The 16,608-nt window shown below is 39.5% G+C and overlaps 1 protein-coding gene across 3 annotated transcripts; it reads left to right on the forward strand.

Annotated features, from left to right (window-relative positions):
- The first annotated feature begins 5,703 nt into the window (after positions 1–5,703).
- On the forward strand, positions 5,704–15,524 carry AQP11 (aquaporin 11). Of its 3 annotated transcripts, XR_004302119.1 has the most exons (4): positions 5,704–6,663; positions 12,743–12,859; positions 14,558–14,813; positions 15,487–15,524. XR_004302119.1 is itself a non-coding variant. In XM_032427171.1 (3 exons), exons 1-3 carry the CDS (start codon positions 6,042–6,044, stop codon positions 14,635–14,637), a joined length of 819 nt encoding a protein of 272 aa, XP_032283062.1. In that variant the 5' UTR covers positions 5,704–6,041; the 3' UTR covers positions 14,638–14,946. The 3 variants fall into 3 exon arrangements, 2 of the variants coding, with proteins under 2 accessions (XP_032283062.1, XP_032283063.1); XM_032427171.1 differs by lacking the exon at positions 15,487–15,524 and having other exon boundaries at positions 14,558–14,946; XM_032427172.1 differs by lacking the exons at positions 12,743–12,859; positions 14,558–14,813; positions 15,487–15,524 and adding an exon at positions 7,296–9,388.
- The last annotated feature ends 1,084 nt before the right edge of the window (positions 15,525–16,608 follow it).

Raw genomic sequence — 16,608 nt, forward strand, 5'->3', positions numbered from 1 at the left:
ATAACTAGAATTCAAAGAGTTGATAATCCTGGTTAAGAATCAGGATTGTCCAGTTAAATTCAAAAGCAGAAATTTAGGCATATGTTCAAACCACCAGTCCCATCATTAAAGACAAAAGGAAGTTGAAAAACCAGTTGGTTGAGGTTTATATTTCTAATAGATTAGGTATAATGAAAGGGATTTCTGGCACCTGTGTACTAACTTAGTTTTAACCTTTATATTTAAAAAAATACTCTTTGACTCAGGTCATTAAATTACATTTCAGGTGGGTGTGTGTGTGTGCGTATTTTATATATTTTTATATTTTACATTTTATATTTAACAGATTTTAAAGAGCTTCATAGATACCTTAGCAATAAGTCCTCTTACTCCGTAGACCTCCTGTTTTTCAGGCAACAGCATCCTTCATACTAAATAAAGAACTGCAACAACAGTTACAAAACAGTAATTCTTTGGCTCTGCTCCCATTCATTCTGCAGGAAAGCCAAACTTCCCTATTTTTTCCCAAATAGTTTTGTGAAGCCCCAAATACACTTGCAAAATAGTTGTCTTCACCACCATTTTCTTCCTGCCTGCTCCAGCTCTACCTCAGTAGAAACCCCTCTGTTCTCTTGGGGCTTAAAGGACAGATAGGCTGCTTTTTTTTTTTTTAAATTATGTTCAATTAGCCAACACATAGTATATCATTAGTTTTTGATGTAGTGTTCAACGATTCATTAGTTGCATATAACACCCAGTGCTCATCACAACACGTGCCATCACCCGGTTACCCCATCCCCCCACCCCTCTCCCTTCTGTAACCCTCAGTTTGTTTCCCCAGAGTCCAGAGTCTCTCATGGTTTGTCTCCCTCTCTGATTTCTTCCCAGTTTTCTCTCCCTTCCCCTATGGTTCTCTGCACTATATTCCACATAGATAGGCTTCTGATAGCTGCCCAAAGCACTCAGGAGTTGCTGGTGCCCACAGGTGCCTGCCCCACCGCTACAGAGGTCCTGTGCTGAGGGTTTTCTTCCTAAATGGTTGCGATTTTCACCAACTCTTGATGTGGGAAACAAAGGCAGAAGAAAAATTATTAAATTTCCTTACTCCCTACAGCCCATTGACAAGTCCTTGAAACAGGCAGAGTGACCTTCCTCTAGGGACTCAACTGCCTGATGTTAATACTTTGCTAAGGGCAAAAGGTAATCCTAGCCTGCCATCCCCCCACCCCAGGATCCTGTAAGTCTACTTTAACATGTAAAAATTCCTTTGGAAATTTCCTTTATCTCTAAACCCCCGAAGATATGTGTTGGTAATCATCCCCCAAGCATATGGCCCACTGATACACATCTGAAGGGTCTCCTGACTAAGGTTTTATTAGACAGTAATAAATTACCTTTTCCCAACAATAGCTAGCCCCCTCAAGGTCCTGGAAACCTTGCTTCCAAAATTCCTTAGAGACTTCCGCTATCCCTAACCCCCTCCCAACTTGAAAGTATATAATGGGCCACTCCTCATGACCCCGGTGCAGCTCTTTCTGCCCACAGGTCCTGTCCCTGTGCTTTAATAAAATCACCTTTTTGCACCAAAGATGTCTCAAGAATTCTTTCTTGGACATCAGCTTCGAACCCTAACGTCTTTCCTACATCATTGTCATTGCTAGAATCACAAGTGCCAACTTGGGCTCTACTGAAACCACCTGGTATTTCAATTCTACTAAAAAAAAAAAAAAATTTTAACAGCAACTCCTATTCTTCCTATTCTGTGTATGTGTTATTATTTTATTTATTTTTAAACTTTTTATTTTAGTTATAGATTAATAAACAAAAATAGGGGTCCCTGAGTGGTTCAGTCGATTAAGCGTCTACGTTTGGCTCAGGTCATGATCCCAGGGTCCTGGGATGGAGCCCTGCATTGGGCTCCCTGCTCAGCACAAAGTCTGCTTCTCCCTCTGCCTCTGCCCCCCACCCCCCTGCTCTCGTGCTTGCTCTCTCTCTTGCTCTCTCAAATAAACAAAATCTTTTTTAAAAAGTTATAGATTTACAGAAAAGTTGCAAACATAGTTCAGAGAGTTCCTACATGCCCCACACAGTTTTCCCTATTAACATCTTACATTACTATGAAACATGTCATAATTAATGAACCAATATTAGTATGTTACTATTTTATTCGGATTTTCCTAATTTTTATCTAATGTCCTTTAGCTGTCCAAAGATCCCATCCGAGACACTATATTATTTTTTTTTATATTTTATATATTTTTATATATTTTTAAAGTGCATTTATTTAAATAATCTCACAACCCTGAGTAACTCACAACCTTGAGATCAAGAGTCACATGCTTCTCCAACTGAGCCAGCCAGGCACCCCAAGACACTACATTACATTTAGTCATCATTATCTCCTTAGGCTCCTCTTGGCTATGAGTTTCTCAGACTTCTCTTTTATAACTTTGGCAATTTTGAGGAGTATCAGTTGGAACATTTTGTAGAATGTCCCTAAGGTGGGATTTCTCTTATGTTTTTCTCATGATTATATTGGGGTTTTGTGTTTTGGAAAGGAAAAACCACAGAAGCGCCATTCTCTTTACACCCTATCAAGGTTACACACTATCAACATGACATCACTGTTGATATTAACTTTGATCATCTAGCTAAGGTAGTGTTTGTCAGGTTTCTCCACTGCGAAATTTCTTTCTCATCTTCCCACCCCCACACCTTTCCATACTACTCTCTTTGAAAGAAGTCAATATGCATAGTCCACACTTAACAAGCAAAGAGCTGTGCTCAGCCTCCTTATTCAATTATTTACATATAAAAGTATGGCTTCGTGGATATTTACTTTATACTTGGAGTTATAATCCAATGCTACTCTATCCTGTTTTTCAAACTGTCTAGTTTGGGCCAGCTTTGTCTCCTGTGTCCCTTTGACATACCTCCATCTTTTAATTTTTACTATTATTATTTTTTTAATTTTAGGACTTGCTTACTTCCTGGCATTGCAAGATGCTCCAGGCTCATTCTCTGTTTCCTGCCCTAGTCCTTGAATCAGCATTTTCTCCAAGGAGGCCCTAGTTCCTTTTATTAGAGAATGTAATTAGAAACCAAGATCTGGACACTAGGTGTGCTCATTGCTACTGGGGTGTCCTAACTTCTAGGCCCTCCTAGCTGACAGAGTCATTGATTTTTGGAAAGCCAAGTCACTTGTTCTGTAGAATGTCCCACGCTCTGAATTTGGCTGATTGCTTTTACATGGTGTCATTTAACTTGTTCCTTTATCCCCTGCATTTCCTGTAAATTGATAGTTACATTTAAATGTTTGATTAGAGGGGCCCCTGGGTGGCTCAGTTGCTTAAGTGTCTGCCTTTGGCTCAGGTCATGATCCCAGGGTTCTGGGATCCAGCCCCATGTATGGCTCCCTGCTCAGTGGGGAGTCTGCTTCTCCCTCTGCCCTTCCCCCACTTGTGCTCTCTCTCTAATAAAACCTTTTTTTTTTTTAAGATTTTATTTGACAGAGAGAGACACAGCAAGAGAGGGAACACAAGCAGGAGGAGTGGGAGAGGGAGAAGCAGGCCTCCCGCTGAGCAAGGAACCCAATGCGGGGCTCGATCCCAGGACCCTGAGATCATGACCTGAGCCGAAGGCAGACACTTAATGACTGAGCCACCCAGGCACCCCATAAATAAAATCTTTTTTTAAAAAATAAGCGTTTGATTAGATTTAGCTTATTTTTTTTCTTAGGCAAAATCCTGCATAAGTGTTGCTCTGTACTTGAGGCATATAATGTATAGCTGTTCCACTTTGGGCAATGTTAAAATTGGTTGGTCAGTGAGTGGGTTTATAAATTTACCACCAGTCTTCCACGTTTTTATATCCCTTAATTGTCTATTAAAATTCATTAGGGGTTGCAAATTGGTGATTTTCTAAATCCATCATTCTTCTGCCTTTATCAACTGAATTTCCTCTGTAAAGAATTTTCCCTTAGTAACTATTTGGTCACTCTAAAATAAGTTTGTATTTTTTCCTGGCCAGAATACCTCTGTAATGCCTAGAAGCAAAGTGGTTAAAATTGGACCAAAGTTGCAGGGGAAGCCAGACTCTTATCTTCTTAACCTGTGTAAGAGTCATTCTCATGAAGACACTTATCTTGAGAATTGGAATTTTGAGATCTGGATTTGCAAGATGCAGCTCTGTCACCTATATCAACAAACATTTTTGCTGAAGGAATTAGGAGATTAATTAGTGATTTCTTGTTTCTGAAAATAGAGATTGATTTATGTGATGTGAAATACTCGATTAAAAGTAATTAATTGGGTTTATTCTGCTTTTGCTCTCTAATTGAAACAGTGTCCAAAGTCTTTTTAATGACAATATATATTAAAATCTCTAAACATACTATAAAAAAGTAAAATAAAATTTCTAATCAAAGTCCAAAAGACTAAGTTTTCTACATAGCTCTTGCTAGTTAAAGTGAATTATCATCAGAGCAGTAAATGAAATATATTCACATTAATTCTCAAGTGACTTTTAGTAAAGGGGAAAAATGAAAGGGTTACACTCACAGGGCTGATTTAAGCAACCTCTTTAGACAGCAGTAACTAAAAAATAGTTTTAATTTACTCAAAATCTCTGGTGAGGCACCAATACAGGAAAGAGAAAAGGGCTTCATTTCTGTACACACTTTGTGAATTTTGTGCAAGTATTTATTTTTTAATTCAGAGAATGTCTATTGGCACCACAGAAAATTTGGAGTTATAAAGAGAATTTTCATTAGTTATAAAAGGACAATTGAGATTGGGGAGAAAAGCTGAAGAGAATCAACAAGAACACCTGCCAAATTCTCTATTGCTTGAAGCTCGGGCTAATGAGTCCCCTCATTTTTGTTCTCTCTCCCTTCTCTCTAGCCCTAAGAAATGTGGACTCTTGGTCAACGCAGCCCGAAGGAGGCAAAACTGAGGTGGGAGAGGGGGTTCAGGCATTTGAGCCCTTCCCACCCCCCCAACACTAAACCCTGACACCTATGGCATTAGCACAAAACCAGACTGGCTGCAAGGTCTGAGGAATCCCTGACATTCCCTCCCAGCTTGCCCACAGTGGGCAGCCCCAGATAGGCGAGCTGTTGGGGAGTGGGCTGCGGTGGCAAAAGCCATGGACTCTGGCATCATCAGACTTAAAGCTAGCACTTACTGAACACTTTTTACGTGCTTGGCTCTCTGTGCTAGTGTTTTCATGCTTTTTAAAACAAATCGATGAGGTGGGGCGTATGACCCACAATTGTATGAGGTAGGTGAGGAAAACTAAGCTCAAGGAAACCCAGTTGCATGCCCTGGTTCACAGAGGTCAAACTCCGGTTCGTTCGACTCCAAAGTCTACTCCCGGTTTCGTTCGACTCCGAAGTCTACTCCCTTTAACTACCCATGGCCTCTGCGCCCCACCTCCGTCACCTCCAGTCTTCTCAGTCGCCCCATTAATAAAAACGAGGTGGTTGGCCGAGATTATCTCTAGGAGCGTCTCCAGCGGGACGGTTTTACCGTTTTAGGAGCGGGGAAGAAAAGCCTTCAAGGTCTTCCCAAAGCAAGGGTCAAATCTCAGCGGACGCGAACCTTTCCGTTAGGCGCCGGGACGCGGATCCTGGGCGCCCGCTCGCAAGGGCTCACGGGTCCCCGCGCGCATGCGCAGTGGCCCCGGCGCGCGGCGCGCGGCGTCCCTCCGCGCTCTTCCCCCGCCGGCGCCGGCTTCCAGTCTCTCAGGGAGGCGGCGGGGACGTGTGCGCGTCAGACTCCCGCTGACTGTTGGCCCTTTAGCCGGTATCCCCTAGCAGAGCTTCCCTTGCCGCCCTTCCCCTCCTCTCCTCCCCGGCTCTGGTCCCAACACCTTAGCTCCGCGCCGGGGAGGAGGGGAGGAGTCCTCCAGCGTGACGCCCAGGGACCTCCAGCTCGCCTCGAGTCGGTCCGCCCCCGAGGCGGGAGGAGGGGTGGGGCTGCAGACTTAGGACTTGGGACTCCTACCCTGACGCTGCCTCTGCTTGAGTCAAGCAGGCAGTCTAGTCTGGCCGGGAGCGAACCATGACGGCGCTGCGGGGCCTCTGGCCCGAGGTGCAGGACACCTGCACCTCGCTGGGGCTGATGCTATTGCTCGTGCTGTTCATGGGGCTGGCCCGCGTGGTCACCCGGCAGCAGCTGCGCAGGTTCATGATGGCCCACACCTTCGTCTTGGAGTTTCTGGCCACCTTCCAGCTCTGCTGCTGCACCCATGAGCTGCAACTGCTGAGCGAGCAGGAGCCCGCGCACCCCACCTGGCCGCTGACGCTAATCTACTTCTTCTCGTTGGTGCATGGCCTGACTCTGGTGGGCACCTCTAGCAACCCGTGCGGCGTGATGATGCAGATGTTGCTGGGGGGAATGTCCCCCGAGACGGGTGCGATTAGGCTGTTGGCTCAGCTGATTGGTGCCCTGTGCAGCAGGTACTGCATAAGCGCCCTGTGGAGCCTGGGGCTGACCAAGTATCACCTCAACAAGAGGACCTTCGCTTGCAGGAATCCTATTCAAGTCGACTTGCCCAAAGCGGTCATCACAGAAGCCATCTGCTCCTTTATCTTCCACAGCGCTTTGCTGCACTTCCAGGAGATCCGAACCAAGCTTCGTATCCACCTGCTGGCAGCACTCATCACCTTTTTGGTCTACGCAGGTTTGTTATTCCCACAAAACACTTGGCACGTCCGAAGCCTCTATGACCCGAGGCGCTAGGTTCTTTACCAAGATACATTTGAAACCCCTATACTTCTGCGATGTCAATACTGGTATCCCCATTATTCTAACTATTTTGCAGCCTGTTCTTTACCAATAGTGCAGACATACAGATCCTCCATTCAGTGTTTTGAACCCTCAGCAACAGGAGCCATTTCTGTGCTGAAACTGAGATCTTGTGAAATATTGCCAAGGGTTCAAATATCCTACAAAGGGATTGTTTTAATGGTAGAGAGAAAAGATATCAGCTACTTCTTTCCTCATGCCAACCTGAAAAATGATCATGGGTTTAAAAAGTGCCTTTCAATTTAAAGCACAGGCTACATGATTGGTTAATAGTAAGAGGGAGGAGTAGAAATTTGGTAGTTCTGTTTCTTAGTTCTTTTTCTACAAAATTAAAGTCATTTCTTGTTTCCTTAATAATTCATCTTGAATTATAAATGAACTTTTAAGTGGCCTATCACAAAAGATGTGTTTTAAAATTAAAACTTGCTTGAAATTAAAGATGCTTTTTAAAACAAGTAACTCGAGAAATCTGTTGATTTCTTGCAAACCATTGGTTTATTTTGACAGATCTCAGATGCAGTGGATACCCTGGACATCCTAAAGGGGACAAGGAAATCCAAAAAACAAAAACTTAATGATGAAATATGTCATTTTAAATGCAACAAAGTAGCTTCACTGGGACTATATAAAATGTTTTAGAGGCAGGAATCTAATAAAAGGAAATTAGTGGTAATGGTCTATCTTCTGCCCACTGAAAGTGAAACTGTAAGTAGAAGTAAACCTCAAAATAAAGGCTTCTAAACATTTGCTTGACTTCCCAGGATAAAAATGAAAGACTTTCCAATCCATTTTCCATCCTTTAGATCTAGTACTATTCTTTGTGTAGACACAGATGGAAATAAAGGGTAGAGAAGAGAGGGAAGGATTTATGTATATTTGAGGGTTTGGTGAATAGTTGCTTATTTATTAGAGTTTTAGGTTTGGGCTAAAGTAGAAACGTGCCCCATATATGAAGATAATCATCCTTGCAAAAAGTTATGCCACAGTTTAGCTCTGTACTTATATAATTAATGGTGTATTTTAAAGTTTCCCAGGTAATCCCAGTATGAAACCAGAGTTGAGAACCACTGCTCTCATCCAGACTTGTGCTGGACAATTCAGAAGCCACTAGCTACATGTGGTTATTCAGATTTAAATTTACTAAAATTAAATACTTGGTTCCTCAGTTGCAATAGCTACATTTCAAGTGGTCAATAGCCACACATGGCTAATGGGTGCAGTATCAGTGCTGGAGACTGTTTGCCGGGGCAGAACCTAATAGACAATTGTGGATTACTACTGTTACAGAAATTGATACTATTATGATCTTCCTTTTCTGTCAATGTAAGGGAGGTAAGAGTATTCATTGAGCAGTATACTAATAAGCACATAGGAAATTTATATGAGTTATCTTAGTTAATCCTTAAAAAAACTCACTAATGAATACATTACTCCCATTTTAAGTAAAGTGAGGCTCACAAACGTGAAATGACTTGTCCAAGGTCACACGGCTAGAATGTGCTGGATTCATGGTTCAAACTGACACTAAAGCTTATTCTTGTTTCATTATCAGCATTTCTACACTGCACTCCTCAAAAGTAACAAAAATATGTACATACAAGTGAACATTATTCAGCCATGAAAGGAATTAAGTTCTGATAAATACTACAACATGGATGAACAAATGTTGCAGGACTCCACTTATATAAAAAATCCAGAATAGGCAAATTCATAGAGTCAGAAAGTATAATAGATATTACCAAGGGTTAGGGGGCAGGGAAGAGTAGGGACTTATCCTTTAATGGGTACAGCATACAGAGTTTCTGTTTGGGGTGATGGAAAAGTTTTGGAAATTGTGGTGATAGTTGAACATTGTGAATGTAATTAATGCCCCTGAATATACACTGGAAAATGGTTTAAATGGCAAGTTTTATGTCATATACTTTACCATAATTTTAAAAAATTAAGTTGCAAAAGGATTCTTTTGCCAAGTAAGTCTGGCAAACACTGGATTAAACAGATTTTCTAATGTTAAAACTCTACAGAGCCTTTTCTAAGCTGCTGTATATTGTGAAACCCCAAAAGGAGAATGTGGAACAGTTTTTCAAACTTATGGAATCCTTTTGTCTAGGAGTATGTAGCAGAAGAGAACATACTTTGGGTAATGATACACTAAGCCATAACTCTGCATTATTTTCTGTGGATATGTCATAACTTTAGACCAGAGTTGTTCCAGATAGAATGAACGGTCTTGGGAGTGATCGAATTTCTGTCATATCAGAGAGAGGTAAAGCTTTTGTAGGAAGGATTTAAGAATGGATAGGGGAGGAAAGGCAGGGGGAAGGGTTAGCTACATCAAGTCTCATTAGAAGTTACTTTGATATGTCCTTTTTTTTAACTTCTAAGGTACTGTTGGTACTGATTTGACATGGCTGCATGCTAGGATGTAATTTATTAACATGTTAGAGCTATAAAACTATTAATGCAGATTTCAAGCAAATATCCTTAATTTAGGTTTTGGGAGAATTTGGCTCAATGAACAGAGTAAGAGGGAACTGCATTCATTTTTAAAAAAGATTTATTTATTTTAGAGAGAGAGTGGGGAGGGGCAGAGGGAGAGAGAGAGAAACTTTAACAGATTCTGCACTGAGCGTGGAGCCGATGAGGGGCTCCATCTCAGGACTCTGAGATCACAACCTGAGCAGAAACCAAGAGTCGGACCGTTCAACCGATTGCGCCACCCAGGGGCCCCTGCATTCATTTTTAATCACAGCTGACCCTTGAACAATGCAAGGGTTAGGGGCACTGAGCCCCTACACAGTCAAAAATCCATTTATAACTTTTGATTCCCTCAAAACTTAACTAATAGCCTACTGTTGACTGGAAGCCTTACTGTTAACAGTTGATTAACACATATTTTGTATGTTGTATGTACTATATACTGTATTCTTACAATAAAGTAAGATAGAGGAAAAAATGTTAAGAAAATCATACGGGCGCCTGGGTGGCTCAGTCGTTAAGCGTCTGCCTTCGGCTCAGGTCATGATCCCAGGGTCCTGGGATCGAGCCCCGCATCGGGCTCCCTGCTCAGTGGAATCCTGCTTCTCTCTCTCCACTCCCCCTGTGTTCCTGCTCTCGCTATGTCTCTTTCTGTCAAATAAATAAATAAAATCTTAAAAAAAAAAAAGAAAAAATCATGAGAAAATACATTTACAGTACTGTATGGTATTTAAAAAAAAAAATTTGCATATAAGTGGACCTGTGCATCTCAACCCACGTTGTTCAAGGGTCAACGGTAGACACTGAAAAAAATCTGTTATTTTATACATCTAAGTAAGTTGTCTTTATTATTGCACCTGTTCATTTCCTTTGTAGAATTTTTAATTATACACTTGTCTTCTGATGTCTTCTTCCAACAGACAGTAAGCTTTATGAATACAGAAATTAAAGTTATTTTATTCATTATAACATATAACCAGGTCTTAGCATTGTATCACCTGTTACAAATCAAATACTCATATTCACTTTAAAAAATCATGTAGAAAAAAAATAATATATATCTGGACATTTTATATTTTATGTCTAAGGGCTTTCAAAATAAGCCTAATAAATTGTCTGAAGAAATTGTAGTATTTTTACTTCATTTCATTATTCCATTCAGTTTTTGGCATCCTTCTAAATCATGAAGAACATAGGTAAGATTATTTGTCAAAGGAGAAGGGAACTAAGTCCTTTACATACATTTGCTTTTAATGTAATAACTATGTGAAATAGATACTCATTTACAAATGAAAAATTGCTTCAAACAAAGGTCCAGAACATTTATTTATTCATGTAGTGGCTAAGTGCACAGGTTTAGAGTTGTACTGTACCCTTAGAAGAGATACTCAATTTAGGCCTCATTTCCTCATATTTAAAGTGGAGAATAATACTATCTCTCTCTTAAGACCATTATGAGGAATAGAATAACGTATTTCAAGTTAGCATAATACCTGGCACAAATATTCTAGTCACTGGAAAGGGCTAGCCTCCACTCTAAATTAGTTAATTAACATTCTGGCTTATACAGGAGTCTTAGGATTTTAACTAGTGTCATTCTGTCCCAGAGAATTTGATTTCCTTTAGGAGTATTGAATAACATTAGCATCTAGAATTGCCAGATTTGGAACTTGGACTTTGACACAGTCTTTAACTGTGGTAATTTCGCCAAGTTCCTGCTATCCTGTAAGACTCTTGACAATCAGCCAGCTCTGTCTTCGCATTGGTACCTCTTCTTGGACATATATTATTATGTCTTTTCCCCTTCGGATGTCAATAAATAATATTTTTCAAAGATATTTTGTTAGTCCTGTGCCTAGATGATGATTCTTACTTTTTAAATAATTCATGTTTAATTACACAATGCATGAACGTATTCTTTTTGTTAAAAATTAAAACACTACCAGTGAGACCATAAGTGCCTTTTGACTGCCATCCTCCATGCCTGTCCTTTCTCCTTCTCTGTCTAATCTTCCCACCAGGGTAGTCCTCCACACATGCATGTGTGTGTCCTTCCAAACTCTTTATGTTATTTATTATACATATAGATAAGACCCTATAGAAACTATTGTTTAGGTATGTTCATGTTAACATAAAACGTATCATATCTTACTTTTTGCAGTTTGCTTTTCTTGGTGGTAGTAGTTGTTCAGTGGTATCTTGGAGACCTACCAACGTTAATTAGTAGAGATTTCTCTCATTATTTCAAAATATTGAATGTTATTCCAAATTAATAAGCTTGTTTATTTAGCTTTCTCTATCTCTCTGTCAAATAAATAAATAAAATCTTAAAAAAAAAAAGAGTTATTCTGAAGATCCATGATGTGGTATCATTTATAATTGCTGAGACATGAATATGAATCACACTGTAAGGCCTGTGTGCTAGAAAAAACTTTTAGCCATGGAGTGAACTTAGTTCACTGCTCAACACCTTCATCTCGACACAGCTTCAGTGCAGCTTATCAAGTGTGACATCTCATTAGTGAAATCTTATGAAAGGGTTGCTTAATTTCCAATTTTACTGTATTTTACGAAGACAGCATGCTATAGAGGCATATGTCAAGGTAAAATTTGTGAAGATCTCGGGGTATATTTCTGTAGCTGAGTCAGAGGCAGATGTGTATGCCCAAGCTTCTACATGGAAGAAGTAATAGAAATGTCACTATCTCAGGAATATTTTAGGGTGTGTTCTAAAAAGCTGAGCCACAGTTCTGGTACCATTGGAAAGGAAGTCCAGCCTCCTCTGCTTTTCCTTACTTGCTTGTGTGGCCAGAACTAAACTCCTAGTCTCCGTGTCAGAGAGAGAACCTGGGTGCAGAGCTGGACCATGAGTCCTGAAAAGCAATCAACAGTTAGAAATTGTGCTTACCTTTCACAACTATACACGATCACTTTTTTTATTTAAAAATTTTTGTAGCCACTTTATTGAGACATAATTCACATGCCATGCACAGTCCCTTCTTCAGGGCTCTCTCTGTTGACAAGTAAAAATGGAGTCAGTGATAATACTTTGGTCCATTTTACTTTTGTTTTCAACACAAAGGTGTACTTAAGCCCACGATGATCCTGGGGTATTGTATCCATTTTAAATGTATTTTCATTATTATTTATTCATTTAAATTGATGAATGTTAAGATGGGCAGCCAAATCTCCTGTTTTGTAAACTTGTAGGAGCAATAATAGAACAGATTAACTTTCAAATGTGCATTCGATAATATATAGGAAAAGCACTGGATTAAAACTCTTAATGTCCTAGCACATTATAATCTATCTTTATATTCTATAACATGCCAGGTGATTCTGCAAAGGAAGATTATAGCATAAAAATACTTAAGTACCTAAAACAAAGTAGTCACATCCAGTAACCCCTTTATTTCCAGTTACAAGAAAATGTAAAATACATGGTTTGGTATCACTCTGCTTAAAATGTATTACAGGAGGAAGTCTAACAGGAGCTGTATTTAATCCAGCTTTGGCACTTTCACTACATTTCAAGTGTTTTGATGAAGCATTCCTTCGATTTTTTATAGTATATTGGCTCGCTCCTTCTTTAGGTAAGCATATTTTTTATTAATACGATTACAAGATTAGGGTATCTTAAAATGATAGGAAATGTCACTGTAACATGTCAATTTCCAAAGCCAGAATAGGTACAAAAAAGAAAATGAAAAAGGTAGTTAATATACCTGAAATAACACTTCATTTGTGCAGTATCCTTTAAAACTTTTTTCTTCAAAGAAATAAAATTATCTAGTTAAGGGTAGTCAGTTTCAGGCATGATACCATTTTAAGAAACCCTCAGATATATGGACCAAAAAACTGAGGAGTGATTCCTTCCATTAAAAAAAATATATCTTTCTTGCTAAAGGGAATTTCTTTTTTCAAATTTGTGAGTTCCAGATAAAATACTGTTTAGCTCATTTGACTCATTTTGCAAAAGAGCATCTCATGAAACAATGGATAACTGTAATAAGTGTAGTTTAAAAATTATCCACAATTTCATTCCTGTTATTTCTATCTGGATCAGATATATAAAACTCCTCTTACTTTTTTTATAAAGAAAATGTCAAATCTTGTGGGTCAGTTAACATATAGGTTGTTTGACTTTTTTTTTTTTCATTTAAAGCCTCTGGTTGCAAAACAGACTTCTCTTTCAAAGGCATTTCCTAGTCAAACCTTAAGGTTTGCTGTTACCAAATAGGAGTAAAAAAATATCAAATCTGCATGTGACAGAAACTCATTCTTAATCTGAGTTTAAACTAATTTAGAGCTTTAAGCCTAAATATGTTAAGATAAAAATATTAATTATTGCAGACATCCCTTTCAAGACAGTGATTTGAGCCCTGTGGCTGTCTCCTCTAGCCCTATTTCCCCACTGAAAAATTAACCAATAGCCACATGCTTGATTTATCTTCTTGTGACCTCAAAAATAAAGATTTACTAATATATGACTCCTTTTTTTAAACCTGTTTTCTTTAAAAAAAAGATTTTATGTATTTGAGAGAGAGAGGGAGAGAAAGAGCTGGGAGAGGGGCAGAGAGAGAAGGGGAGAGAGAATCTCAAGCAGACTCTGCACCAAGCACGGAGCCCAACACAGGGCTTGATCCCAGGACCATGAGATTTTGACCTGAGCTGAAATCAACAGTTGGACACTCAACTGACTGAGACCCGACTGAGACACTCAGGTGCCCCACATATTTTCTATCTGATATAAAATTTCAGCACTGACTGAAATTTTGCTTTAGACATTTTGCTTGGTACAGCTCTAAAAGCTATTAATATTGTGACTGATGAAAAAAAGAGAAGGGAGAAAGTAATGTTTGATCATTCCAAATGAAAACTCAAGAGTGCTTTCAATTGCCTTATTCTCCCAGTACATACATCTCTGAGGCATGGCGGGACACAGTGTTGATCTTTTAGAGAAGAGCAAATGGAGACCTAAATCCAGAGTTTCTCACTCAGCAAGTCAGTAATGGAGCCAGAACTAGAACTCCAGATCTATTTATCCTTCCAATTCACTGTTTAGATCCTTCTGGTTTTACCAGATACATATGTTTTTAAGGATTCATGGTTGAAGAAAAATGTGAGAATGTTACATTAAAAAATATCCACGTGTTTCATGTAGAATTGATGCAGCTAATTCTTTTAAACATAGCTTTCCAAATCTCTAGGTATATAATCTTAAATTATAGCCACTGAGTGATTATGAACTTCCTTAGATTGTTTTTATTTTACCCTATTTTGTCTTTCAGGTATATTGTTGATGATTTTGATGTTCAGCTTTTTCCTTCCATGGCTGTATAACAACCATACAATTAATAAAAAGGAATAACTATTCCAAAAGACTCAGACTAAGTTACAGGACAGTCAAGCTGGATGTGATAAAGATTTTATCACCTCATATTCAACATACTGGCTGCACTGGACTCATCAATGTTTAGCTTCCTCTGAGGAAGCTGCCTTGTAGTTGTCATCACTGGAACTTAAACTAATTACTGTGAAAAGGAGGTATCCTGTGTTTCTCAGTTAAGACTTGTTCTTTTGAGTGTGTATTAAATGTTGCTAGAAAAGACTCATTAGGGGTGCCTGGGTGACTCAGTCGGTTGAGCGTCCAACTCTTGGTTTCAGCTCAGGTCATGATCTCAGGGTCATGAGATCGAGCTCTGTGTCAGGCTCCACGCTCAGCAAGGAGTCTGCTTGGGATTCTCTCTCCCTTTCCCTCTGCCCCTCCCCCAGCTCTCTGTCTCTCTAAATAAAAAAATAAATCTTTAGAAAAAAGACTCATTACATTAAATATAAATCTCAAGTGATAATTATTAATTTTGATGAAAAAAGGAGCACAGGGTGAGAAGGAAAGGGAGGTGATAGTAGGACCAAAGAAAGAGTGTGTATTAAATCTCACCTGAATGAACAGGATTTTTAGCCAAAGTATGACCAGTCATGCTTACAGACCCAGAAAAGGTACATTTCAGCCACTACCTCACACAATGATACCATCAGCAGTGTCATTTATCAACAGGAAAGTTGCTTTTGGAAGTAGATTATATATCCACTCATACTCAGGGGTTCATAAATTTTAAATATACTCTAAAATATTTTTTCTAAATAGACAATCTCACTTGCTTTAGGCAAGTTGTTATTCCTTTTTTTTTTTTTAAGATTTTATTTTTTTATTTGTCAGAGAGAGAGAGCACAAGCAGGAGGAGTGGCAGGCAGAGGGAGATGGAGAAGCAGGCTCCCTGCTGAGTGGGGAGCCCGACGTGGGACTTGATCCCAGGACCCTGGGATCATGACCTGAGCTGAAGGCAGCTGCCTAACCAACTGAGCCACCCAGGCATCCAGCAAGTTGCTATTCCTTAACAGAATAAAACAAAGCAGCCATACCAAGTCAAGAGGTAAGCTTTTCACATTCTCATTTGATCCTAATAGCTACCTTATGTAGTAAGTAGGGTATGGATTTTTAATCTCCATTTTACAGATAAGGACACTAAGTCCAGAGGGGTTTGCTTCCCTGAGGTCAAAAAGAGCCAAATACCATCCTTAGACTTCTGTTTCAATACAAAAAATCTTCTTGGTCATCATTATGATTAAAGTAAAATTGAAGATTTTGAAGCAACATTAAAGATTTTATAATGTTAGGGGTGCCTGGGTGGCTCAGTTGGTTAAGCAGCTGCCTTCAGCTCAGGTCATGATCCTGGAGTCCCGGGATCAAGTCCCGCATCAGGCTCCCTGCTCAGTGGGGAGTCTGCTTCTCCTTCTGACCCTCCCTCCTCTCATGCTCTCTCTTTCTCTCATTTAAAAAAAAATCTTTAAAAAAAAAAGATTTTATAATGTTAAAATTATTTAGGAATTAACTAGTTTTTTGTTTTGTTTTGTTGGGCTTAAAGAGCCTCTAAGTTTTCTTCCATTAGAAGCTTTCTTTTATTGTAGGAGGTCTACTTTTTCATTCTGGCTATAGGGGCACCTGGGTGGCTCAGTCGTTAAGCGTCTGCCTTCGGCTCAGGTTATGATCCCGGGGTCCTGGGATTGAGCCCCGCATCGGGCTCCTTGCTCCGCTGGAAGCCTGCTTCTCCCTCTCCCACTCCCTCTGCTTGTGTTCCCTCTCTCGCCGTGTCTCTCTGTGTCAAATAAATAAATAAAATCTTTAAAAAAAAAAAGTTCTGGCTATAAATAAGGTTAAGTGTATTTCTCTTCCAAGGAAATTCCATTATCAGGGTTAGAATTGAAAGTAAAAAAATATGGGGTGAGATCAGATCTGTTTGAGTAATAATTAAACAACTGATAAATTGCCAGGTAATTTAAG

The sequence above is a fragment of the Phoca vitulina genome, unplaced genomic scaffold (genome assembly GCF_004348235.1).
Source record: "Phoca vitulina isolate PV1807 unplaced genomic scaffold, GSC_HSeal_1.0 scaffold36, whole genome shotgun sequence".
Taxonomy (NCBI): Eukaryota; Metazoa; Chordata; class Mammalia; order Carnivora; family Phocidae; genus Phoca; species Phoca vitulina.